Below are 26920 nucleotides of genomic sequence, written 5' to 3'. Positions count from 1 at the left end.
AAGAGAAGACCAGATGCAATTTTAATTTTTGTATTCAACTCAGAAGAGCTCCACAGTGGCTCCATTTTTTTCCCAAATAGTCAAAATCCAAATGATGTGATTCAGGACTTGGAGATGTATTTTTTCCACATCTTTATTGTGGAAAATGACTTTATTGTGCCATAATAGCAGATGACATTGAGGCAAAATTTCACGCACCAAATTGCTAATTGGATTTGTATAAAGACATTTGACCTTAGTTCTAAAAGCAAAGACAAACTTTGGAACACTCAGAAATAATTAAAATAAACAAGTGCAAACTGCATATACACAATTCACTGAGAAAGAACAAATTAATGACAACAGCAGAGTGAATTATTGTACTAATGTTTTCCTTTGCAAAACCTCTGGAATGAAATAGATTCAGCAGCATGTTATTTCCAGCCCATTAGAGCTGAAACATCCCTCTTATGCCTAGTATTGCTGAATGCTGAGTTTAAAAACTTCCTGCTGCAGGAAGCAAATGCAGAAAAATGGTACACTGATAAGAGTCTCTCTAATTCATTAAAAAAATCATACCTCCCAGATTTACGAGACTGTAGTGTTCATGTGCTCTATATAGTGCTCCACATACAGTGACTGCAAGCACATGTACTTATCTTCATTTTCTCCTCAAATAATAAAGGAAAAATTATATGGCAGTTCTCCGTTAGCAATGTCTACTTGTATCACCTTCGTTCACCCTAAGCTAGCAGACCTCTCCTTGACAATGGGATAGGTAATAGTCCACAGCTTTCAGCCAGAGGTGGTTTGCATATGCCTGGGCTTGGATTGGAAGCTTTGCCAGTACTCCAGGTATGCACCACATGGATGGCAGACTTTGCTACACTTGTGATGCAGTATGCTCCAGTTCCCCAGTTATTATAGGGTATTTGTCAAATAATTACTGAAAAGCTACTAGATTCCATCCATTCCACTTCACGATTTTTTTTCGATTACAAATCGTTCCGCATATGATGACAAGGAGAGAATACTCATAAATAACAGGAAGCTCCAGATGAGCTGTTGCAAGCATTTTTCAGCCTCCCTTCTTCAATACCTTTTAGTGAGACGGTGAGAGAATTCACCTTGCTATCTCTGGGTCACACTGAAGGATGAAGATTTACTTCTGTTCTGTTCCTACACTGAGTCTTTTGGAAAAACTAAGAGGGATAAAAAGACCACAGAGACTGCTGAGCTCCACACAACATTACAACAAAACATGTACAGGTAAAGTTCTTCATACAGTTAACCAACATCAAGCATGATGATCAAACATCAAACAGAAAGCATGCTCAAACAGAAGCAAAGCATCCTGTTTTAATGTAGCAGCTCATACAGGTAATGGGGCACATGCCACCTTGTCAGTAGAATTATGTAAAGGAATTGAAGTATGTGTTCAGTCAGCAATTGAATAGTACCATCCAGAGTAAAAACATGTATGGAACAACTTGTTCAAAAGCATCAGAAGCTTTAGATACATAACGTTAAATTCAGATGCCATCATATTAAATTGTCTCATATAAGCACTCCTCTTTTACAACCATACTTAATTCGCATAGCATAAACAACATCTGAAAACTGAAAGCCTGTGGTTCAAAATAAATATGAAGCTGTAAACACCATGTTGTGCTCAGCTTCGGTAAATGTAGTAGCTGGACTCCTGCTTGTTTGTTGTTGCTGTTTATTTCGACTCTGATAAGCAAAAGAGCTGGTCTTGCAGTATTTTAAAAATGTGTCCAAAGCAGTTTCCTTTTCATTAGAAATACTGTTCCTTCTGTTCCTTCCATAATATTTATATTAACACTGCCTATAACTATTTTGGGTTAGAGCACCAAGCAAAAGCAGATTCATCTTTTGAAATCTGATCTGCAGGGGTCGGTGACAGCCTAACTTCAATTTCTTTTGTTTTCTCAGCTTCTACTGGGCTGTCTTATGAACATCTTTGCATGAGTAATCTCCTGTCATGTTTACTGATGTTTTTTATTTAAGTTCTGGGGTAAAATAGCATGCACAGAGGATATCAGATAGGCTAGAGGAGCTTTGAAAAAAAATTGAGTAAATTAAGAGACAAAAATCTTGTAAAGAGAGGTGTACTCATCTATGGGACTAGTGCTCTTATCTAGAGAAAGACTTCAACTAATCAAAACACTAAAATGGTAACTGGAAAGATATCCATCAATGCAATTATGTTTCACTCACAGGAAAAATAGTATCAGTACCACTCAGGTCCAGCTACACTCACACCAAGCAGCTTTATGTGAGTCAACTGGCCTGATGTGCCTAGGGAACTCTACTGCAAAAAAGAGCTGGTCTGTGATGGCAGCAAGTAGCTAAAATCCAAGTTCCATGTTATACATGGGGTATTGTATCTGATATAAAAAAAATTTTTACTAAATAAAACTAGAGAGTTCCAGTTTGGTGACAATGCACATCAAGATTCTCACTCTGCATCCTGTGTGTGAACGTCCCGTTCATATCAGAAGATTTGTTTAATACAAAACTCAAGCAGCTAGTAGATACTGAATGATTACCATTCTAAAGCAGACATCTAGTCTGCTTTACAGGTCATTTCCATGTAACTGTTTTGGACCAATGGAAGGAAGAATATGCTTTTTCCTGTAAGTGACAACACAGCTGCAACGGACGGTCAGTTTAACCTCTTAAACAAAAGCAGAGTGTCACATCTTTTTATTTTACTCTGGCCCAAAATATGAAAGCTAAATTCTGTCTGTATAGTTCCCATCTATTCCTCACTAGACAGGAAGTCAAGACCTACTCTCAGATTTCTTCCAGTGCACCTTTATTTTTAACATAAGGATTCATTTTACAGGGCATTTCCAGGTTATAGTTATTTTTCTTGTTCCTTTAATTAGTCATCTGTGAGTTGAAGAGTCCTGTGCCTGACACTGGGAATACACCACTTACTGAATCCAAGCCTCAGTTTCTTTTTCCATTGTGTAAGATACTTAAGAAATTGAGCTACATGTACCATTTTTGTACAGCCATGTTTTATTTAACTTTTTAAATTTATCTGATGGGAAAAAAAATCAATAGTCTAATAATAGATGTTCCAGATTTCATACTGTGACTCGAGACTCGTTGAAAGATATTTTGTACGAAGCACTTCTTGAGTAGCCTTTTCTTTCACTAAAATGCAGTGAAATAATTCATATTTTTGAGGTCGGTATTTACCATTTAGCATTGCAATTAACTTTCCCCTTTTTTTCCAGTAGAAAAAAGAGCCTACACAGATGGGCCCATGTGAACCTAATGAGATTCAACAAAGCTAACAACAAGGTTTTGCACTTGTGTCAAGGAAATCTCAGGTTTGTGTACAGGCTGGGAGAAGAACTCCTTGACAGTAGCCCTGCTGGAAAAATCTGCTGAGCCATCAGTGTGCTTTTGCAGCCCAGAAGGCCAACAGTATCCTGGGCATCAGCAGATGGGTGGCAAGCCGGGAGAGGGAGGTGACTGTCCCCCTCTGCTCTGCCCCAGAGGTCCCAGCTGGAGTACTGTGTCCAGGCCTGCCCCCACCTCTGCACAGGAAGGATGTGGAACTGTTGGAGTGGGTTCAGAGGAGGGCCATGAAGATAATCAGAGAGCTGGAGCACTTCTTCTACAATGAAAGGTTGAGGGAGTAGGGATTGTTTAGCTTTGAGAAGACTCATCCAATATTTAATGAGAAATTATAAACAGGAGGGAAATCAACTTTTTACACAAGTAAATAGTGATAGGAAAAGTGGGAATGATTTTAAACTAAAGGAAAGGAGATTTAGATCAGATGATTAAATGTTAGGGAAGTTTTTCACTAAGTAGGCGGTGAGGCACTAGAACAAGCTGCCCACAAAGGTTGTGGATGCCCCATCCCAGGAGGTGTTCTTGGTCAGGTTGGTTGGTGCTCTGATCTAGTACTTAATCTAGCAATTGACAGCCCTGCCCATGACAGGGGGTTTGGAACCTGATGATGTTTCGAGGTCCCTTCCAACCCAAGCCATTCTAGGATTCTATGATACTGCATGCTTTTCATTTTAACTCTTGGTCATCACATACCATTTCAAATACCACATCTTTTGTCTTCCACTATTCTAAAAGCACTATGGAAGGTTTGTTGCAATAGTGAATAAACAATTGTGTAAGTGATAATTGTAGTATTCTACAGCATAAACACAAAATATCCATAACCAAGAGCTGATTCAGATACCAGTGGAGACCAATGTGATACATATGTTTTTCCCTACTAATTCACCATTCGCTGAATTTTCAAAGAAAAAATTTTACTACTTCTTTAAAATAATATGCAGGTTGCTATGCAAGTAATGCCTCCTATTTATTTCCATCAAAATTACAACAGATACAAAAAGCACATCAACTCTATTTGCTAGAGCAAATTCTCAGCTACAAAAACTACTCTTCAACATAGTCACTGTTAACTATGCATTTTTTCACCAGCAATGAACAAGAGCCAGAATGCCATACTCAATGCACAAGTGACCCACTGTAGCTACTGTCACTACTGTCACTACTGAAATGCACCATGCATTGCCTCACTATGCTCACATCCACTTACAATGCTGTAAGAAATACATTGCATCAAACCTGATTTTCGTGAAGCATTAGCTTAATATTTAGGATTTTACCATTTCAGTAATTCAGCTAAGAATTTTATGTGAGTGCCTTTGTTTGGGAATTCCACATTAGAATTAAATTCTGAAATAGCTCCTGTTCACAGTGAGCCAATATGTTTTCCTGCATAACTACAGAAAGCTGCCACCTATACAGAGACCAGCCTTCACAATTCTTTGTGCTTGCTGGAAATCTACAGCAAAAAGTTCATAAGAGATGAGACAGATGTTCAGTGATTGGGAAGGGAAATCTAGCAAGACACAGCTGAGTATTTTATACCACCTACTGGCAATTTAAAGATCTGCATACATGAGGCAATGGGAGGAAATAAAGGATGGTTCACTTCCAACCCAGGTAAGATGGGAGCCTTTCCAGGAACAACAACATAAAAGACTTCAGCAAAGTGCCAGATGATGTTACAGGCTTTCCTGGATGTTAATGTGCCTGGGTATGTTTTCATGTTACACCTCTGCAAGCACAGAGCCTCTAAGAGCACTTCTGAGAAGTTATCAGATGGCTCTGCTTCAGAGCTTATCACTTGCTTGAAGGTGTATGACTAAGGTCTGAATCCTGCATCTGTAGTCAGGATCCAGGCAGCATGTACTGATGAACTGAATCAGATCTGGAAAAAAATGTACTTCCAGGCTTTGCTGCATCTCAGTTGAAGAGCTGGACTAATTGCGGTTTGTCCTGAGAGACTCCTGGGCTGGCAGGAGCTCTAGGTAAGTCATATACTGCCAGTAGAAAAAAAACAGTTGACAACTGGATCCTGCAACAACTATTGGGGCATAGTAAAAACTGGGACCCAAGCAACAAGCAACTGAGGTTTGATTTGAAAAGGGCAGGTTTGGGGACTAGAAGGCTAGTAGGTCGGTCAGGCAGGACCTACTCTTGGTGAAGCCATGCTGGTTGGCTTGTATCATCCATCTCCCTTCTATGTACCTTAGCATAGCTCCATGATCTTTTCCTGCATGGAGGTGAGGCTGACAGGTCAGAATCTGGGTTGTTCTTTCTACCCTTCTTAAAAACAGGTGCTCCGTTACCTTTTTTCCAGTCACCAGGGACCTCATCCAACTGCCATGACTTTTTAAATATCATTGAGAGTGGACTGGTGACTACATCAGCTAATCTGCTCAGCAGTCTGGAAAGATTGTCATCCAGACCCATACACTTATGAATGTTCAGGTTCTGTAGATGAACTTGATCTTTGCTTACAGTGGGATGGACATTGCTTCCCTAGTCCTCACCTTCCGACCCATGTGCTTAAGGAAAGCTGCTATGAAGAGCAGTTGTCAGTGAAGAATGAGGCAAAAAAAGTTGTTGAATAAGTCCTACATAATGCCAGAAAAACATCAGAAACTTTGCATATCCATAATTTTAACTATCATAGAATCATAGAATGGCTTGTGTTGAAGGTGACCATAAAGATTATCCATTTCCAGCCCCTCTATTGCAGGCAGGGCTGCCACCCACCAGATCAGGCTGTCCAGGGCCCCTCCCAATATGGCCCTGAATGCCTCCAGTGATGGGGCATCCACAACCTCTCGGGGCAACCTATTCCAGCATCTCACTATCCTCTGAGAAAAAAATTTCTTCTTAATGTCTAACCTAGATTTCCTCCTTTTTAGTTTAAAACCATTCCCCCTTGTACTATCACTGTTTACATGTGTAAAAAGTTGATTTCCCTCCTGTTCATAATCTTCCTTTAAGTATTGGAAGGCCATAGTGATGGACCCTTGGTGGATACTTGTGACAGAATTGTTGACTACAACCCTCTGGCTAAGATCATCCAACTGATTCTTTATCCACATAATAGCCTAGCCTTCAAATCCATATCTCTCTAATTTAGAGATAAGGATGTTGTAGGAGACCATGTCAAAACCCTTGCATAAGTCCAGGTAGACTAAATTTGAATGGTAAGTCCTGCTGTTATTGTAAATGGACTAAAAATAGTTCTTTGATTTGCTTGTTAATATTTTGATAAGACAGACAATAAAATCTTGACTTTGCACACATAGTGAACCTAGTCTAAAATGAGCACCTTCAGTGGGGAGCAAGATTTTTTCAGTTTAAGAAAATGGCAGACATTCACACAACCTATTCTGTAACTTATGTAATGGAAACTGTTAATTTGTAGCTGCACCAACACCTAAACTTTCATGTTTAGTGCTAGATTTTCCTGAATCACACACTTTGCAGGGCTGGGGCTGCTAGAACTAGCAAAGCAGCAATTCAGGCTGGGACTAAGAGTACATATGACTTGATACCATTTTAATAGCTAAGCTTGGAGCAGAAGGGACAACTTGGCAAGTTTTAAGACATTAGCCACCAAGGATGTTGCATGCAGGCTTAGGTTTACAGCAGTTGTTGTGCTAGTGTTAGTGCTAAAAACCAAACTGTTCAGAACGGTTTTGTGCCAGTTTAGCTAGTCTAATTTTAAATTGTGGATTAAGAGAGGAAGCTGGTTTACAGCTGGATTCCGTCTATTTATGAGCGAGGTTAAAAGGATCCAGGTTTTGTGGTGTAGGTAGCAGGTGCTAAGCAGTTATTTCTAAATCTAAATCTGGCTGGAGTCACTTTATTGTATCACTGATTCCATCATACACACTGTGCCTTTTAATCCATCAAACATGATTACTTCTCACATTCTAATCTTCAAATAGCCCTAAGAAACTGCAATGTTCTTAAAAGAAAGCTTGTCAATCGAAGTTGGCTCAGATATATATTTTTTCCCCTAGAATTATGTAACCTATGCATTAAGATGAGAAATAATCAGTACATTCTTAGGATGAGTTTTCAACAGGAGATCAGGGCTAAAAATGGAAACGTTTGTAGAAAAGAGGACATTTTATCCATCCCAATAGACCACACAATATCTGCACACAAATATGTAAGAGCTTAATATGCCAGTATTTAATGCTAGCTTATTCTCTGCATTCCCATTGCTGGATTTCTCTTTTTCTAACCTAAACAGCAAGGAGGGAGGTGTGCAGTGCCAGGTCTCATGCTTCCCTGTTCCTGGTGAAGCAGGGGAATGGCATGGGCAGTGCCTAGGCAGCAGATGGCTCTCTTGGTGCTCTGATATCGGGACCACAAGAGCATGCTTTGGTAGCAGCATAGCTCTTCTCACTCTCAATGTCGCCATCAATCCTTGCCCATCCATTTTTTTCCACAATAGCACTTTTTGGCTTTGCTTCAAGTTCTTTTCCACTCCTCATGATCCCCTACATTCATAGCCACCATACTGACTTAGGCCTAAACCTATCCACAGTGTTTCCTCTTACACTTGAAATGTCAAGACATACAAGTGAGTGTAGAAACACTAAGGAAAGGGAAGATTCCTTTTACTATTATAGCTGCCAGGAGATAAAATAAAAACTGTATTTTTCTGATAGAAGATATTTTCCCAAAACTACACATCCTGTGATCTTGTGATCCATCAGTTCTGGAGCAGAATGGTTTGGTGACTGCATGTGTGGTTGACTCTTAAATCTGACTACTAGCTATTGTGGCAGTAAGATCTGTTTGTAACATAAATGAAATGGAAAGGATCCTGACTAGGGGAAAAGGTAAGAGTCAAACTGGAGGAACTTAAGCCCTAAAAGGCAACCCTGGAAATGTATTATTCCTAACTAGACAGACATGGTCAAAGTTATAATAGTCTGAAAAATAGTACAATAATAGCAAATTCTCAAAAGCTCTCACACACAGAAAGAGGACAAAAAGGACAAAAGCAGAAAATACAGGTGGATAAATATTTAAATCAATGTCAGTGAAACAGATGAAACAGTCCCACATGCACCTCTTTCCACATAAGCTTTGTGAATGTTTTGTATGCATTATACACTTGTGATGTATGCAAGACAATTTTTTACTGGTGCAATTCAGATGAAAAGAGCATCTCACCAGCACTTCGGCTGGTACTGCTTTAGCTAGATCCCAGTTTGCTCAAGTGTTTGCTAGAAGCGAGTAAAAACATTTCTCTAGTAGCACATCACCATCTTGTGGAGGAATTTGATCAGTGCATTTCTAAGAACAAGAAGGCTGATGTAAGTCAATTGTGTTCCACACAAGTTAGCGTCGGAATGAATTTTGAGTAGTCTCTAATCTTCTGTGTACTGGGGAACAGACTTGCACAGCTAAAAGAGATATCCTGACACCATTTAACTATTCTTGGAACAGCTTTTTCAAGACCAGTGAAAATGGAAGTTTTTCATGAGCAGCTAAAATGTTCACTTTACACTGGAACATCAATAGTAATCAACTTCCCTAAGCTAACAGATCTAACTGGGCGAGACTTGGGATTAGATGGATGTAGCACTCAAACTAATATTAGGAGAAGCTAGAGCAATATGCAAGTCTTTAAAATAAACCACTTTTTCCTATGGTCTTCTAACTTTATGCAGCATGAAATTATACACGCTCTAATTTTCAATGACTCAAAATTGTTGAAGTACTTTGTACAGTGACATAAATAGCTTGGTGGATAAGAGGTACACTATTCATGTTCAATTTCTAGCTCTGTATAATTTGGGTAAGATTTTGAGATTTACTTCACCAAGTTATTGGATACTTTAACTTAAGAATCTTCCAATGTCTTTGTTGAAGCTGTTTGTTTTTACATAGATGTGAATGGGAGCTGGAACACTTTTCTAAGGTTGCTGCAAACAAGCAAGCTTATTCTTCACAGAGGACAGGCAAGCTGCTCCCTATCACAAAGTAATGTGAATGACAGAAGTATACATATGGCTTCAAAAGGAGGTTGCACAAATTTAAGGAATAAAAATTCGCTGTTCGCTGCTAAATACAAAATTCTATACCTGAATCATAAGTCTCGAGAAGCTGGGAAAACATTCAGAGAATGAAGCATGATTACAGTCATGCACTTTTCTCTAGACATCAGTAACTGAGAGCTGTCAGAGACAGGGCTCTGGGCTAGATGGATTTTGAGCCTCCTACTATACACCACTTGCAGGGCACTGGAGACAGATGTCCTGCGTGTTAGGATACCATCTGTTTAATTCTGTCTTGATGAGCATTGGTTCTTTTTTATAAAGTAGAGGAGCTTCACTAAGAAAAGTTAAAGAGAAACATCTCTACATCGGTCGCAGCCTCCTGCGTTGTCTCCAAAGTATAGTAAAAGAACCACCTCATAGTAACTGATGGGAAAGGTTCCCTTCAGGTTCCTAGCTCCATCTCAGTCTCTGCATTCAAAGAGTGAGGCCCAAATGCCAGCTTAAGACAGAGCCTGCCAGTAGGTGCTGACAGGAGCTGTGCATGCATAGCTGAGAGCTGGCTGCACACCCTGTCAGCACCTGCTTACAATCCTGCATCTACTGTGTTGAACTGCCTGGGGCCTGGGTTAGCTTTACCTCTTAACATCAAGCATTCCAGACATCTGAATTATAGTGTTTTATTTCCTAGAAGATCAGCCTGGCCATCAAGCTGTGAGATATTTAGATACTTAGGGGGAACCTCTCCTGTTTCTTGTTGCTGTTGTAGTTGTTTGTTTTGTTTTAATTGACTGTGATTGATTAGTCATGGAGAGCAGGGAAACTTCAGTCACTTCAATCTCAAACAGAAATGCCAGGAAAGAAAAACAATTTCCTGTCCAGGGCTACAGCTACAATAGTCACAACATTACAGAACTGCCTAGAGTAATTATCAGCTAACAGCTTCTAGCCTAGGCAATCCATTTTTTATTTCTCTAAGCTAAAACATAAATTATCAACAGCACTTTCTCCCACAGGCTCTACAAAAACCTTGTTATTCAGTCCAAACCCACGTGATTTCCTGGCTGGTGCACTGAATATAAGCTGCGAGGCAGCAAGACTAAAGAAAGCCTTTCAGAGGTGTTCACATTAAATAGAGACAGCCCCAGAAGCCCATTGGGAAGAGCTTCTCCTTATCAACTGATGGCAGACCTCTGTGTGCTCCTGACAACTCTGTCAATCAAAGCAATTGAAATCTACCACAAAATCAACCCCAATGGCCAGAATAATTCATCATGAACAAAATTGTTTTGGCTTAGGATTATAATTAGGATCAACTTAACAAATGTCACTCTTGCTGGGCAAAGGAGAATGATCAAGATGCAATGAGTTGTGGGTATCTCTACCTTCTGGGTCACAGCTCCCTGTGTGCTGAGGAAAGAGCTGCATTCCTCTTCATGGTATTCTTCTTTACATTCACGGCAGAACACAAACTGGAAAACAAGCCAAAACACAGAAGTGATAAAAACACATTAGGGATGCAGACAGCAGATTACAGCCGTGAAGAGTTATACAGCAGACGATCTCTTGGCCTCCTCATCCCATTAATTTCCCATAATCCTCCAAATTGTGCGTCTCTTTATACAATCTGATCATTAACATGGCAATTTTGCAGTTATTATCATACACTTCTTCAGTGAAATAAAATAAATGCCATTATTAAAAATGAGATTTTGCTACACCGGCAGTTTCAGGACAAAATCATACTCATACCTCTCCGTGTGTTTCTGCTGTAACAAAATCTATACAAGAAGGGTGGTGGCTAAAACAGGCAGCTCTGCTTTATAGTGTTTGCTAAAGGAAGCAGCCTATTGGTACTTCTGAGTCAAATGCATTCTCTATGGAAAACCATTACTGAATTTACTAGGAGATCATCACTTTATAGAAGTTATATAAAAGCACTGATTTCTAGAGAATTATACCCTTGATATGGACTTCTATAAATTGGTTTAAGAAGTCCACAGTCAGAGTGCAATGATAGGTTACTTAGCGTGGGTTTTAAGGGACTCCCATGAGACCCTTGTTAGATTTCTAGCAACTGTTTTGATTTCATCTACCTTCAGTAACATTTTTTTTTACATAAGAGTTCATTCTTTTGCAGATGCATAAAACAATTGTTCCTCTACCAGTTTGAGCTGCCTCTCCTATCCAAACTGCTTCATACATATCACATTCAATGCCTTTTTTTAAACTCTGAAATGAAGATATCTGTCTTGACATGTGTCAAAATCTTTGACTCATCACTGCTGCATTAAATTCTGTGTCCTTGCAGGTAAGAGGGAAAGTCAATAATGTAAAATGAGTCTCTCTTTTGCTGTTTTAAAGCCACGCTGTCTTGATGCCAGTCTAGACTCTGAAAGATCTCTCAGCAGTAAGCTGTTCTGACCTGTATTATAAGCAAGACTGATAAAACAGCTTTGATTTTTAGATACAGAGCTGCATTCGCTTGTAATGAATAAAGGATATCAGGAGAACATGACACTGAGACATTTGTCTGACAAAAATTCCATCTTTTCCAATTTCATTTTGAAGTCTTTCAAGCCTTATTGTCACTTTTCTAAGAACGACTGAAAGTTGTATTTCATTGTCATGCTAACGAAATGATGCTTTTACAAAAAGCAGCATTGTGCAATTCCAAAAGGGTTGAGTCTATTATTCAAAAAGCCAGGGAAATTAGGAGTGAAGAAATGGAGTGAATGCTCTACCTTCCAAAAGTATCGAATCAAATCACTTGCTCTCCTGCCACTTCTCTCACTATTTTGTCAGTGATTTAAAATGTTTTCCTTTACTCCAGCTGACATTGATCTCTTAATTCCTATGTGCTTCTTAGCAAACAGTAACAAGGAAGACACTTCTGCGAGGTATGCTATATGAAGGTTGCACTATTATAATCCAGTATCATGCAATTACAACTATTTGCACTTAAAAGTTTTTCTTTTTTGTTGAACATTGTTCAAGCATGTAGAGATGTACTCTCTCTGAATATCTAATATCTCCAAGATTTGTTATCTTGTAGCAACTGAAGCTATGGCTGGCTTAACTGTACCTCTTTGGATAAGTCCTATTCTCTTTTTCCTTCCAGAATTTATTTCTTATGAATACGTCAGACTGAAAACATTTGTCTGAAAGGGCTTTGTATACAGTCGCAGTATCACTGCATGATCACAGAATGCCTCACTTCCTTTATTCTCTCCAATCTCCTAAAATTGCAGTTTTAAACATTTCATAAATATTAAAAAGGAGGATGTATTGAAGAAAGATTGAAAAAAAAACCAAACCAAACCAGGACATACATATTGCAAAGATATTTCAGCTGCTTCACAATGTAGTTTAGAAAGTGTTGCTATTTATTACAACAATAAAATCCATAATCTCATTCTGCGTTATTTAAGGATGTGAAATGCATTTTCTCACTAAAGAGGCCACTTTCTATTCTTACATTTAAACAAAAACCCTTCACGAGCAGGATCAATGTGTTTACTAGCATTTTCCTCAGAGGCCTGCTCTAGTGCAAGTGTGCATAAGTGTGTAAACTGAACTCTCCACTAACCACTCTGTATCTTGCAAGTAAGCCCATGAGTGACCCTGTCACATGCTTGTGATGAGACAAAGCTTGATTTTTTTTGTTGAGCCAGGATACTTTTTTCACATCTGATTAGATAATGGATGAGATGTAAAATCAGTTCTGTGGCAAAAGAACACCCTGGAGGCTGATCGGTTTGTCAGAATAAATAGGCATCTCCCAACAGAAACACATTAAGCACTGCCTTTTATATGGCAAAGCATGCATCATAAAGAAAATGCACATCATTTACAACAAAGAGCAGTTTGTGGTAGCTCCATTCAGTTTTTACATTCAAACATGAAAAATATAATAAACTTTCAGTAATGAAATACAGCAACCACAAAAATGCTGTCATTTAACTTGTATTTTGTGGCTGATTAACACTAACTCTGTTATTTTGCCCTTGGAAATAAAAAGATCTAAGTTGTTCACCCAGGATTAACACTTTTGCATATGTTTAATATTACAATGTGTTTAAAAATTACTGTAAGTAGTGCAATTACTAACAACAGTCACACTTTCTTTTCCTTTATTTACTGAAAAACTGGCAGATTACTATGATAACACAAACTGTTCAAGAACAGTGTATTTAGCACTTACTATTGTTACCCTTGAAAGATTCTTCAGTTGTAAAACAGCTAGCACAAAGAATAAATCCCAAAGGTCCTAAACCTACCCTTTAGGTTTATGCATTAAAATGAGGATTAGCAGGAAAATTCCTGCAGCACTTAAGGGATTTGGACACTGGAAATTAATATAACCTGTGTGCATGCTATTACAGGCTTTGGAATATCTGCAAAAATGTATGGATAGGTCCAAGCAGAAACCCTGAATCCAAATGACCTCAAAACAGGAGGTTTTAAAAATCTCAACAGGGATCCAGATCCTGCTTTTAAAATTCTCCCATCTCTATGATCACTCAAACAAAAGGTAAAATCAGTCCAAACTCTGTTCAGTTGAAGGGAATTTGCACTCCAGACGTGACCTGTGCAAAGTGCCACAACTGGTGCTGAAAGAAACACTGGATGATGAAGCTGAGCTATAGACAGAGTTATTCCTGATCAAGCCTTTTATAAAGTTTCAAGTCTGGAAGAGAGAGCAGACTGTAGCTCTTATTTTAGAGGAAAAGGAGTTTGTCATTGATATGCTGAGCTGTTCATTGTTTTGTTGTTGTTGTTGTTGTTTTGTTTGTTTTTTTGGAAACAGGATTTTGTCTTTTTCTTTTTCAAAGATTTGCTTTCTTTTGTATTACACACCATAACTCTCATTTTCTTGCCTACTGCATATGTCTCATTTTTCTTTTCTAGCACTGATAATATCTCCCTATAACGCTTGTGAAGTATTCCTGCTAAAATAAGATTTCTTCCAACTTCAATTCAATACTTCCATTCTTATCCCTACACAAAGCTTCAAGTTTTGGCTCCCTACTGTTACTTTTAGGTTACTCCTCAACTGAAGGCTCCTTTTCTTTCACACTTTCACCTCCTCTTGAGTCTACAAAACAAAGGCAAATTTACTGACATAGTCATAGCTGAGGTTTAAGCTGCAGCACTATGGGTGCACTGTTAGGGGCTTCAGTGTACTGAACTCAGGTATGCACCCCAGATTTCTTACCGGACTTGTGCAGTCTATATTTACCTTTGGGATGCTCAGTTTTCCCTCCGACATCCACTGCTATTAGCTAGACAGAGTACAGACTGTGTGTGACATACAGTTTGGCCAAAACAAACATTCAAATCCAGGGAAGACCGACTAATACTTCTTGTACAGTGTTCTAATGGCCCTTCAAAATCACTTTTAAGAATTGCATCTAATTTCTACTTTGACTCTTTATGCATTCAGCTTCCAACTACTACTTTCTGCCCACATTTCTTGAGTAAAACAGTCTTTCAGTATTTCCTATATTCTTCTTGTGAAAGTACTTACGTATTATAATCATTATATATATAATTTTCTTCAACAGAGCAGAGAAACTCTGAGTTTCCCCTTCTCTCTCCCCATCCCCAAATAATATTCATGGCACTTTTCTGGGGAGTGGCTTTTGTCATTAATTATATTTGGCTAATCTTTGTATTGTTGCAGTGCTGTATCAGTGGAGTCTTTGTATTTATTCTGGGTCACTGTCAAGTGTTGAATTGTGACAGGTTTCCTATCAGTCCTTATTGAATTCTGCTAGCAATACTCTGCTGATCATGGACTACTTTCTGTGATCTGACAGTTTTTAAACCTCAGGACCACTGCCCAGTGATGCATGCATACTCTGCCAGCTGACAGCAATGAGACAATGCTGCTGCACACATCCTAAACATTTCAGCTACAAATCAGTCCCCCCGTGGATATATTTATGGATATATTATGGTGGTGATTTCCTTATCAGAACATTCTGTAGTTTGAAGTTTTTGTGTAATTAATTTTTCTTTTAATCAAACTTGTAATCTCGTCATAGAATGAAATCTGATATGACCTATTGTCATAGCAAATATACTGACAACCAGCCTTATCAAAATTGTTTTTGCTTCTCTGTTCTGCATTTTTTCTTGATCTTCCTTTACTCATTCAGTGCTGGCTGTCTCGGCCAATCACTACAGATGACAATCAGGAAAATTAAAGCTACTGAACGAAGGCAGGATCAACACCCTGACCGTAGCATAAAACTAGAAGGCAAGAGAGGCAAAGGTCTCTCAAAACTATGACCGTATGAACAAAGAAAAATTACAGATCCATCACCTTACATTTAAAATGCAGGGATTACTACTTTTATTTTGCTTTTCCAGGAAAACATGTATTTCAGGAAATCAATCTTCAAAACCCCCACCCACTCCTTTCTCTAAAATCAAGTCCCCCCAGACCTCTAAACAAAACAGAGGAGCACTACGTTACAACCACAATTCAACCTAAAGGTGAAATAAACCACAGGTGACAGCAGCTAACTTCATTATTTAAAGAGCTGTCAGAAAATGCATGTGCAATGCTACTGTAATAGAACTCTGAAGTAATTTAAAAAGGAATACACAGCAAGCAATGCATAAACTAAGACATACATGGAACTAAGTAGACTCATTTTTATGTATTTTAGCACATTTTTGGTTATATATTATACACCAAAACAAAAAATTTCCTCATTCTATGATACTTGTAAAGCTTTGAACTTCAGGGCATTGGAGCACGTTGGAACTGCAAGTGAACCTTACCCTACTCCCATGAAGCAACAAAGCTCTACTATTTCTACCTTATTGACTGGAGCCTAATTCATAATACCCCTCAGTCACAAAACCTTAAAATACAATGATGTCAATTAAACTGATGTGAAAACCTGAATGTCATTGAGGACAGATTTCAAAAAGACCAGTTTGAGATCACAAAGCAGCACTGTAAGGGAGAAAATTTCCGACGTTTAAACATTGGACACCCTGCAAGTAATCTCAGATCACTACTCAAAAGAACCACACCCTGTTTCATACAGTCAAAACTCAGCCTAGTAGAAGTAAAGTATGTCCATGATTTGTTTTTTTAGTAAATGAAAATAATACAGGGGAGAGCAAATAAGTAGACACTGACAACTCAGAAGCTCCTGCAAGTTCCAGCTAGCAATTTCTAAAATTGTACAGAGCAAATGTATGGCTGTTTATTTTTTCACATCATAGTAGCAGTTTTTTTTTTTTTTTTAAACTGTATATATGCATACTGCAAATATATGTATATTTTGCCTTGAGAATGATTTATTGAATAGTAACAGAAATAAAACAATGAAACGGCAATGAATTCCTTTTTTTTTTCACCAGACAACATGATCAACTGGCCAAAAAAAGCCTTTAAAAATGTAGAAGCATACAAGGCACAAGGTTCAATTCTAAATAAACTTCTGCAGTCAAACTATAGGCTGCTGATTGGAGAAATGATTCATAGAAAAAAATATGAGTATGCTTTAAAGGAAATCAAAGCTATAAAAAAGTCTCAATATAGATTGGCTCTGCCAATAATACTCGATGTCATCTCTCTTTATAGTGTATTTCTGTTTAAAAAAAATATAGCTTTCAATTACACTTTACAAAGGATGAGTTATAATCCCAATACTAAGTGATACATAGCTAGAGAAGAATTCTTCCTGGTGAAAAAGCATGCCCTAGCTGCAATTAAGACTAACGGTATCCCAGGCTGCCTTAAGCAAGTATTTCTGGTAGGGTGAGGGAGGTGACCTTCTCTACCAAGGGCCGGTGAGTCCAGTTCTGGGATCTCCAAAACAAGAGATGTGGAGCTACTGGAAAAAGTCCAGTGAAGGCCCAGTGAAGGTGACAGAGCATTTCTGCTCTGAGGAAAGGCTGAGAGAGCTGGGACTGAGTAGGCTTCAGGAGATCTCATAAATATCTACAAATTCCTGAAGGTATTTATGGACAAAGAGGATGGAGCCAGGCTCTTGTCAGTGGTGCCTAATGCCAGGACAAGAGGCAATGGCACAAATTGAAACACAAGATATTCTGAACACTGGGAAACACTTCCATACTGTGCAGGTAACTCAGTGCTGGAACATGCTGCCCAGAGGCTGAGGTGTCTCCTCCTCAGAGATCTTCAAAAGCAGCCTGGACACAGGCTTGGGCACCCTCCTCCAGGTGTCCCTGCTTGAGCTGGGGTTGGAGGAGGTGGACCCACAGTTTCCTGTCAGCCTGTGGTTCTGTGATTCTGTAAAAAAAAAAACAATCCTGACATCATGTTTGACTGGAAAAGGTTTTACCACACATACATGGGTTGCTCCAAAGGAAATGCCTCCTGTTTATTTCCATGGAAACTACAAAGAGATACAAAAAGGCACAACAACACCATTTGATAGAGCAAATTCTCAGCTACAAAACACTTTTCAACACAGTCACCACCATTAGCTATACATTTCACCAGCAATGAACAAGAGCCTGCATTCCACACTTGCAAAAATCTGCACCAGAGGAGGTGATCTGCTGTCGCTTTCGCCACTGCTGAAATGCACCACCCACTGCTCACATCCACTGGTTGGTTTCCATCAACATTCAACAAGTGTTGATTAATGTCAGTAAGCGCCATTTTTTCCACATGGAGAAATTCAGCTTCACACCTTTGCTTCATCTGCACCTCTGTGTCAGATGCCATTTTGTCAGACTGCCCCTCTGCTGCTGTCTCTCACACAGCAACAACATGTAGTGGCGTATCGGTGGGAAGATTCTACCTCTACTGTCATACCACAAACATCTGCCTCTGATGTTGCAGGCCAACATAATAAAATAGGAGGTGTTACTTTCAGAGCAGCCTTGTATATACTCTCATTTTGAGTAAGTAAGCAATCTGACTCTTGGCTGGAGTTCAAATCTCCAGAAACAACTACAAAGCATTTTTTACTTTGAAACAGTGTACTTTATTACTTATTTTCATCTAAAGTCAGTCAATCCTTAAAAAACAACTACAAACACCAACTGAACAAAAACCACACAACCAAATGTCACACTCCTTGCTGTGCCACCGCTGTGAACCACACATTTTAAATACTGGGCTGACTTTGCCTCTGGCACTTCTCTATCCAGCACTGAGAGTGTGACCACCAGCCACGTGCCCTATCTTTTCATATGTTTTGTGCTTACAAGCAATAACCTTTTAAATCGGAATATTTACCATCTGCAGCAGCTACATGCACTTAGGATTTGTGGCTTTGCCAACTGTCAGTTACAGAAAACCAGCAAATACAACAATGAAGATAAATGCCACAGTAGAAAAAGCATCCATTTTTAATGACACCTGTTTTAACAGATATAATGCAACTGAAAAGCACGGTAGTGCTCACAGAGTAATTTTGGTCTTTTTCCTTACAATGAAGTACATTCTCTTACTATTCATATTTCATCTAAAATTAAACCTTTGTGAGGTGCATGACAATCTGTCAAAACATGGTATCAGACACGTAGCTGCAGATTTTGTGTAGCTTTTGCAATCTAAAAGCAATTTACCATCAATATTATAAGAAGCAATTTTCTATAAACATTAAAAGCTTTAAGAGTAGGTCTGCATCAAAATGTCTTTGAGATTTCAATACCTTTCTTTTGAATATAAAAGTGAAAGCCCCTCTCCTGACTTCTCCAAAACAACCCACGGGCTCACTGCCTCAGGTCTAAATGGCAGCAGGCACACGCAGAGCCTCTGCAGTGAGTGATGGTGAGTTGGTGTCTGTAGACAGACAGAGCTTCCTGGAGCTTGCCTTGCATCAGGCTGCATTAACCTAGGGATAATCTGGTGAAACAGGCAGACAACCCCTCTCAGACCTCCCTGGATTTCCTGTTTGCTGATTTATGTGGATTGGCAACCTTCATCCAGCTCCTGCTTGAAATGCCCTGTGCTCTGTGGGCTGCAAAGGACAGAACAGAAGTAGGAAGCTGAGAGAAGCCCAGGTACTTCCCTCAGAAGAAATGCACAGCTTTTACTATGAGGAGAACAATCCTGCCCCCTGGAGCACTGGGAAGAGAAGCCCAGACTGATGCTGACCAAGCTACCTTTAAAAAAGGAAGCCAAATAAATTTAAAAGCTGGCAGATGGCTGCAGCAGCAGGCTGATAAACACAGCAAGATGCTCCTGTCCCTAATATTCACCTCACCTGTGTGAGAGCTCTGAAGAGCTGAAGAGAGAACTGGGCTTCCAGTTTGTCATACCACAGGGACAACAATGGGGAAAATTATACTTATTCTGAGAAGCTTTTATAAAGTGTGAGACAAAGCATTCTATAATGTGTAGAACAGCACATCTTTTCAAAATATTTTTATACTACAGAAGATGTAGCACACTACATGCATGATGTCAAAAATTGACTTTTTTGGAAAAAAAAAAAGGTGGTTGGAAACCACATTAAAATAATTTCAAGTCTGGAAAAGATGTTATTGCTGAATGCATGTATCCGTTCATAACAAATGTCACAAAGAAGGAATTTTATTGCTTGTGGCTTTAGCTCTGCCTGTTGAAGCTTTGGAGCTCAATTAATACACCCTCACACAGTAAGACAAACCTATTTCCCTTTGATAATATTGCTGCTATGCATACATGCCCTGCAAATTTGAGCATCCATCTGCACACTGATATACGCAGAAAGACCTGGAATTCTGATGGATTCATTAACATGGCTCTTGGAATGAACTACTGAACATGAAGGTTGGGAAGCTGATGAGAGTTAAGCAATTACTTAGTGCCTAATTCACACCAAATTACAACAGAAATTAGGCCCCACCTTTCCCTGTATTCTTTTTTAAAATCTTTGTATAACTTCAGCACTACATACATGAACTTTACTCCATGCTACTGTGTTCCAGAAGCCACCCAGAAGAAGCATGTATTCGTTCGCCTCCTGATTGTCAGGTTTAATCTAAATAGTAATAACAATAAAATAGAAAAATAATTAAAAAAAAAATCACCTAACAATACTAAAAATTTTCCAGAAGATGGCAGCAGTGAAACAGGAATCAATGCAGACACTTTGCTAAGCTTATGAGATTGAAAAAGATTCTGAAAATATCAGTCAACAGCTAAGATCCAGTCCAGGTTAGTAACAGCTGATACATGCAAAACTAGTCCTGACATGACAGTCTCATAAAGAAGAAATGGTATTCAGCTGCACTGAAACTCATAAAAAGGAGCAAGGGGCATTCTTTGCTTCAAGGACATTGCACCTTATTTCTCTTGAATTTGGCAACAGCTGAAGCTCCATAAAAAGAACATAAATACGACAATCTAGGAAGTAAAATAGCATAAATAATATATCTCAGACAACTACGGTGTTGCTTTAAGCATTTTATTGGCTTCACATTATCTCCTATGTATATCAGTTCCTTTTTACAACTGTATGTAGTCACACAGCATACGTGCCAGGCAGAACAGAAAATAATGAATAAATCTATCTTGTAAGGGAACGCCTCGCTTCTGCACAAGGCGCCAGTGAGAGTGCGTTTCCTCATCGTAACTGGATTAAGCATAGTATGAGGATCTGTCTCTGAGAGAAATTATTGTTTTAGGGGGTGGGTGGAGGGGAGGAAGGAGAGTGACCTTAAATGTCTGTCCTGCTTCCAGCGAAAAAATCTGAGAGTAACTGAAACTGCAGTCAGCAAATTCAACCCATGCTCCTTTCAGGACTGAGTTCAAGAACTGACCATGGATTGCACACTGCTGTTCAAATACAGAACATGAAGGCTACAAAAATAAAATAATAATAATAATAATAAAAATCTGCATTAGATTATTCTAATTAGAGATATTTCTAAGCTGGAATAATGACACCAAATGATACAGAGAAACTTTGCGCAAACTGCAAAACCAAGTGAAAACCTGGTGATAAGCCTCAGCCTAATGTTAGATGTAGCAAAATTACACCATCATCATCTCCAAGCCCTGAAGGATAGGTTTAGAATCCAGCTTTGCAATGCAGAGTTGTCTGAAAAATGTATAAATTAAAATTAAAAAATTGTTCAGAAAAGAAGCAAGAAAGAAATTGAAGCAAATATTGAAAACCTTCAGTTCTGGTTCTCCTGAATGGGGCATCATCTGTGCAAAATGTTCTGTAAACACTGCTGAAGAAAGCATTGGAATAATGATGAAAACATCACGCTTCACCTGTCAAGGAAGAAAAGCAGATAGCTTCTCAAGAAACATGGCTTGCTGATCAAAAATCAATGATAGCTGGGCTGGTTCATGCCACGAGTCCCTTGTTACAACCCAGAGCACCCGTTAAGGATCCTTCAATTTATATGCCTTGTTTTTAGTGCAAAGGCTAGCTATGTGGTTTCAAGTTCTTTTCTTCTGAAAAAAAGAAAGTTTTTTAATAGCTACACAGTTTGTGCTAATGGTGTTCATGGAGTATACATCTAGTCGATACTGTGACTTCTTGCCTGACCTTTCAAACGGATCCTTTTCTGGTTTGTTGATCACAGACTTTTTTTGATTGATTATCCAAACTACCAAAAACGACCCTTGAAATGTGAGCTCAGGATGTTAGCTGGTTTATAGGGAAACAAACCTAGTTTGGCACCCACCTCTGCATCATTCTGATGAACTACACAATAAACACTTTAGCAACAGAAATTCCATATTCAGAATATGGAGTATAGGTTCTATACATATGAATCATCTTCTGTCTGGTTTAAACAAGCATGAAATCATGTAACAAGGCACCATGAAATGCATGTTACTTTCAGTATAGATGCAAGGTTCTCCAGCTTTTTGCTCTCTGAACATCTACATGATTTACCAGTAAAGACCATAAAATCTTGGATAGTTGTACAGAAGTCTTGACACAGACAGGTATAGATGTACAGTGCGCTCCTAGGACACAAAACTGTCGTAAACCCCACTGCTAATAGATACATAATAGAAGACTACAACTTGAGCAAAACACCAGACGGCACTAAGCTGAAGCCCTTGCTGTTCACCCTTTTTCTTGGCACAGTCAGCAAAACAGATGTAAGACTTAGGACCCAGGGAAAAAAAAAAAATCTGCACATGCTCTAGTTCAGAAGGACCACTCCAAGCTGTAACTCTTGCACAACATGGAAGTAGAACAAACCTCAGCACAAAAATATTTTATGCTTGATTACAACACATCCATAACTCAGTCTTGACTCAAAAGAACCTCTGCAAGAAGACAAATCACAGTGTGTCTGAGTACGACTGTTGGAAGGAGCAAGGTTTCTTGACATGTCAGGATAGCTTGACTCAGTCCCTCCAGGTACCACTACCTGAAGCCTTCTGACATGTCTGCTTTTAAGAACTCTGAACTGGCATAGTTTAATGACGGAATTAATGACTGCAGTGCAAATGATGTATTTCTTTAGAATAAACATGCACAGCATTTATTTACTATTCTAAGAAACAGATCTTATTGGGCTTATTGTTTGCTTTTAACAAGTAAATTGAAAAATTCATCTTCTGTAATAGTTATGTTGCATTCTGATAATCTGATTATATGTGAAATTGCTTGCTAACATGGCCAGATCATGGAAAGGGGTATGGCTCCATTTTCTCCAGCAGAGATATATTAATTTACAGCTGCTCAGAATCAGGGCCTACCTGCAGGTTTCTGACATCTACTATGTGAATTCATACAGCTCTATGTCATCAAGTGTCACTAGACAAGCAGAGCGCACATCTCAGTATTTTTCATTTGAGACATTCCACTGCAGTAATTCACCTCCTTCTGGGCCACCCTCTTTCATTACTTTTCGAATGCATTCCATCTATATTCTTTTTCCCTCATTTCTCTGGCTACAATTACATCTTGACTCTCTTCACAGCACTCTGGAAACAAAATTCAAGCTTTTCTCTTTTTCTTCTCTTCTCTTCTCTTTTTTTTTTTTTTTTTTTTTAAATCTTTTCTTCCATGCCTTTAAAGCCTCACTGTCACAAAGCGAGTTATTGAAATTTCTCTTCATTTTTGCTCCCTTTCTCCAAATATCTTCACTTTCCTTTTATTCGTACCAGAAAGCAGCCTCTCACATTGCTCCTGACCATAAAAACAACCTCATAATCACTTCATGAATGTAATAATATGCTTGTAACAACAATAACAATGTTATTATACCAACATTGACAAGAATAATAATACTGTCTAATACATGGTGTCCCATTTCTTCCTCTGATCTGCTTCCCTAATCTCAAAGAGCTCTAAAGCATTCACACCTGGAAGCCTTCCAGCTATGAAATCACATGACTTCGGAGTGCTCATGGGGTAGGAACAAAAATGTATGTGTTTGAAGACATTCACCTTTTCCACCTCAGGAGGTATCCTGAAGGCACTTATATGCAAATCAGATAGTAGCATCCTAAAAAGAAGATAATTAATTGAGGGGAGGGGGAAGGGAGAGAGAGAGAATCTTTGCTTTTTTTCTATATAAAACTCAGCCTGAGGAAATTATTAGTCTGTGTCTATTTCCTCTACTTGAACACACGTGCCTGTGGTTCAATTCTGTCATTAATTATGATATTTTGGCCTTTTGAGTTTTTCAATAAACCAAAGAAAAAATATACCAATGGATTACAGTTAAATAGCAATATACCATTTACCTTGAAATAATTATAATCTGGTGTAAAATGTCTTTTTTTTTTTCTCCTTTCCTCTAAAAATTTGACTTTCTTTGCTTCTGGGAATTTAATGCAGAAAGAAAAATGGAAATAGGCACTGTTAGTGTATGACTCCACTGTACTTTTGTTCTTCTGCTTCAAAGGCAACCTGCCAGCTCACACAGAAAACAAAGAAAGGTTACTATTGCAAACTGTATTAAAAGCACTCAACAATAATGGATGGCCCCAAACCACTACAGCTCCCGATTGTCTTACTGCAGTATTTGGGGGCTATTACTGTAGCTTTTTATTAAATAAGGATCATTAGTAAACCTCGTTTTGATTCTTATGTTGTGCTACATTTATGGAGTATGTTTACTGCAGCTATGTGCCACAACAATGCTCCACAAGCTCCTTCTGACTTCCATCAGATTACTGGATACACAAAAGGTCAGAATTTTTCTATAAGCAGCAAAATAAAAAGAAGTAGTGCTTGATTGCTTGTACTAAAGTGGAAAAATCATGTTTGCCAAATGGAGAAAGACTTTAATGTGTTTCCGTATGTTGTAAAGTGCTGGAGGATTTCACTGGAGAATCAAGTGCACATCATGATTCTCAGCTGCAATATGAGAAAATTGTATTTCATGAAAACTTGATAGATATTAAAGGAAAAGGAAACTGATTTGCAATTCAAATTATCTGTATTTTCCATTAACAAAATGTTATTTTTTTTCAAATTCAAAATGGTCCAGAACTTCAAAGCTATAGTTCAACCAGCAACATTTTGTTTAATCTCATGCTTCAGGAACAATTTAGAAACTAAATCCATGCTTATGTTTACCTCATTTTATAGAGCCACTGCTCAGGGATTCTGGCACTCAAGGAGTCAGTGTCTAGTTCCATGAATATTGTTTGTGCCTGTTCCTTCTTAAGGTAAGATCAGAAAGTCAAAATTAACAACTATTTCCACTAGCTTGTCCAGCATCCTGGATTCTTGAATTAACTATCTAGCCATCTGCTCAATACACACATACCAGAAGAATTACACAACACCTTTTCCTGATGAAAACAGACAACCTTCCAAAAGGAAATAATATTACATAATACAAAAACATGATTTTATGTATTTATAATACAGACCACCTGGACTAGTGTTATTACAACAGATGTAATGAAGGAATGAATGCACACGTTTGGTATTTTTTGAGAAACCTTCATTTAAAGAAAATGTGTTTCCCTGATTTTTGATATAATTGTTTCTATGGGATCCACTTAAAGGTTTTATTCTTACATAATGATGGCTAAGGATGTGTACACATAGCAGCATATAGAGATTTAAGATGTATAATTCTTGGAGAGCAGTATCTAACGCCTCAGAGCAACAAGTCAGGCATTAGGTCCATGTTACAGAATCACAGAATCACCATGTTAAGAATGACCTTCAGTTAAGCCATTTGGATAACCACACTGAAAAGATCTTTTTATTTAATTCAACTTATCTAAGATCTTATATTAGAAATATAAAATGCCAATTAATTGAAACACCTGGTTTCTTCTGTGAGGCCTTCCCAATAGTTGGGGTATTTCTGCACATGATAATTGAGAAGTCAACCTACAGCCAAGTCTTTGTAAATTGTGTTTTACTTGTGTCTTCTATACTGAAATTATTTCTTAAGTGAGAAAATAATTTGAAATATTGGTGGTGGTCTTGGTGTTGCTTTTGGGCCATCACAGCACTAGCAGTTCTGCACTTAAAATCTATCTGCAATTGTATGGTTTTTCAAAGAAAACTATTACTAACCTGATCCTTTTCTTGACTTCGGTCTAAGTGCCTTTCTATTATACACATTCGATATACAATGGATGTGCGTCGTAGCACTGAACTGTAGACAATGGGAAAGCTATAAACATATAAAAGTAGCATTTCTGCTAAGACCCTGACAGTAAGCTTGTCCATCAACTGCAGAAAATATAAGGCTTAACAAGATGTGTGGTACTGCGAGATAACGCATGCCTTGGGGGTGTTGTGAAGTAAGAGGCAGAAGCAAATGCTTTTAGTGACCTGCCAGCGTTATCTTACACTAACATGCACACCTTGGAATAGCCTAGAAAATTATAGAGTAGCCCCAAACTCACAGAAAACTAAATATGTTATTTTAATTTAACCTCTAAACAAAAGAAATGAGGTACATAATAATTAATTGGCCAGTAAAGAGCAAATAGCTTATGAAATGTTTCATTTCTGAACTGCTGAGGAGAATAATAGGCAAGGTCACAGGTGAATGAAATAAAATGTCATGTACATTCTTCATGCTATTCAAGCATAGCAATTTCCCCAAAAGGTTCTTCATTAAAACACAACATGAAATAATGGAAGAGATATTTTGGAAATATTTTTCAAGTACGTTAATATTTCCCAACACATACTTCTATCGTTCTGATTGGCATTTGGAATGCCACAGTTACTTTACTGGACCATGCTAGAGCTCCATCTAGAATCAAATTTTGCAGCCTTTAAGTTTATTTCTGTAGATATCTATAACTAAAATAATCCAGTATTTCCAATAATACTTACATCATACAAAATTTAGTGGGTTCGCACTTTCTAGCATAGAATCCTTTTCTAAATAACATCCCAACACTCAACATTATTTTCAACAAGCCTACTTTTTAAACAATGATAAGCAATTTACCACTTTGCCCTGAAATACCGCAGTCCAGCATAATTTTCAGCAAGTACAAGGGACAATTTATGGGGTTTTGCCTTTTGTATTTGTGTTAAATATCAACCAAACCATGCAACCTGTTCAGCTATTTTGGATATAGATATTAAGGTATATTAAGATAGTAAGTTCCAGAGTAAGGTCTCTCTTGCATCAATCTTTCAAAA

General features: G+C 38.3%; 1 protein-coding gene across 1 annotated transcript in view; it reads right to left on the bottom strand.

The window, feature by feature from the left end:
* Positions 1-26920, bottom strand: part of PRKN (parkin RBR E3 ubiquitin protein ligase) — a gene marked incomplete at both ends in the record, with an annotated part of 562188 nt that overhangs the window by 6136 nt on the left and 529132 nt on the right. The window contains 1 exon segment of the mRNA XM_079550324.1: positions 10763-10849. Within this exon segment, the coding sequence (XP_079406450.1) occupies positions 10763-10849 (87 nt within the window).

Source organism: Tetrao urogallus (genome assembly GCF_951394365.1).
Source record: "Tetrao urogallus genome assembly, chromosome: 2".
Taxonomy (NCBI): domain Eukaryota; kingdom Metazoa; phylum Chordata; class Aves; order Galliformes; family Phasianidae; genus Tetrao; species Tetrao urogallus.
This window is presented reverse-complemented; position numbering and strand designations above follow the sequence as displayed.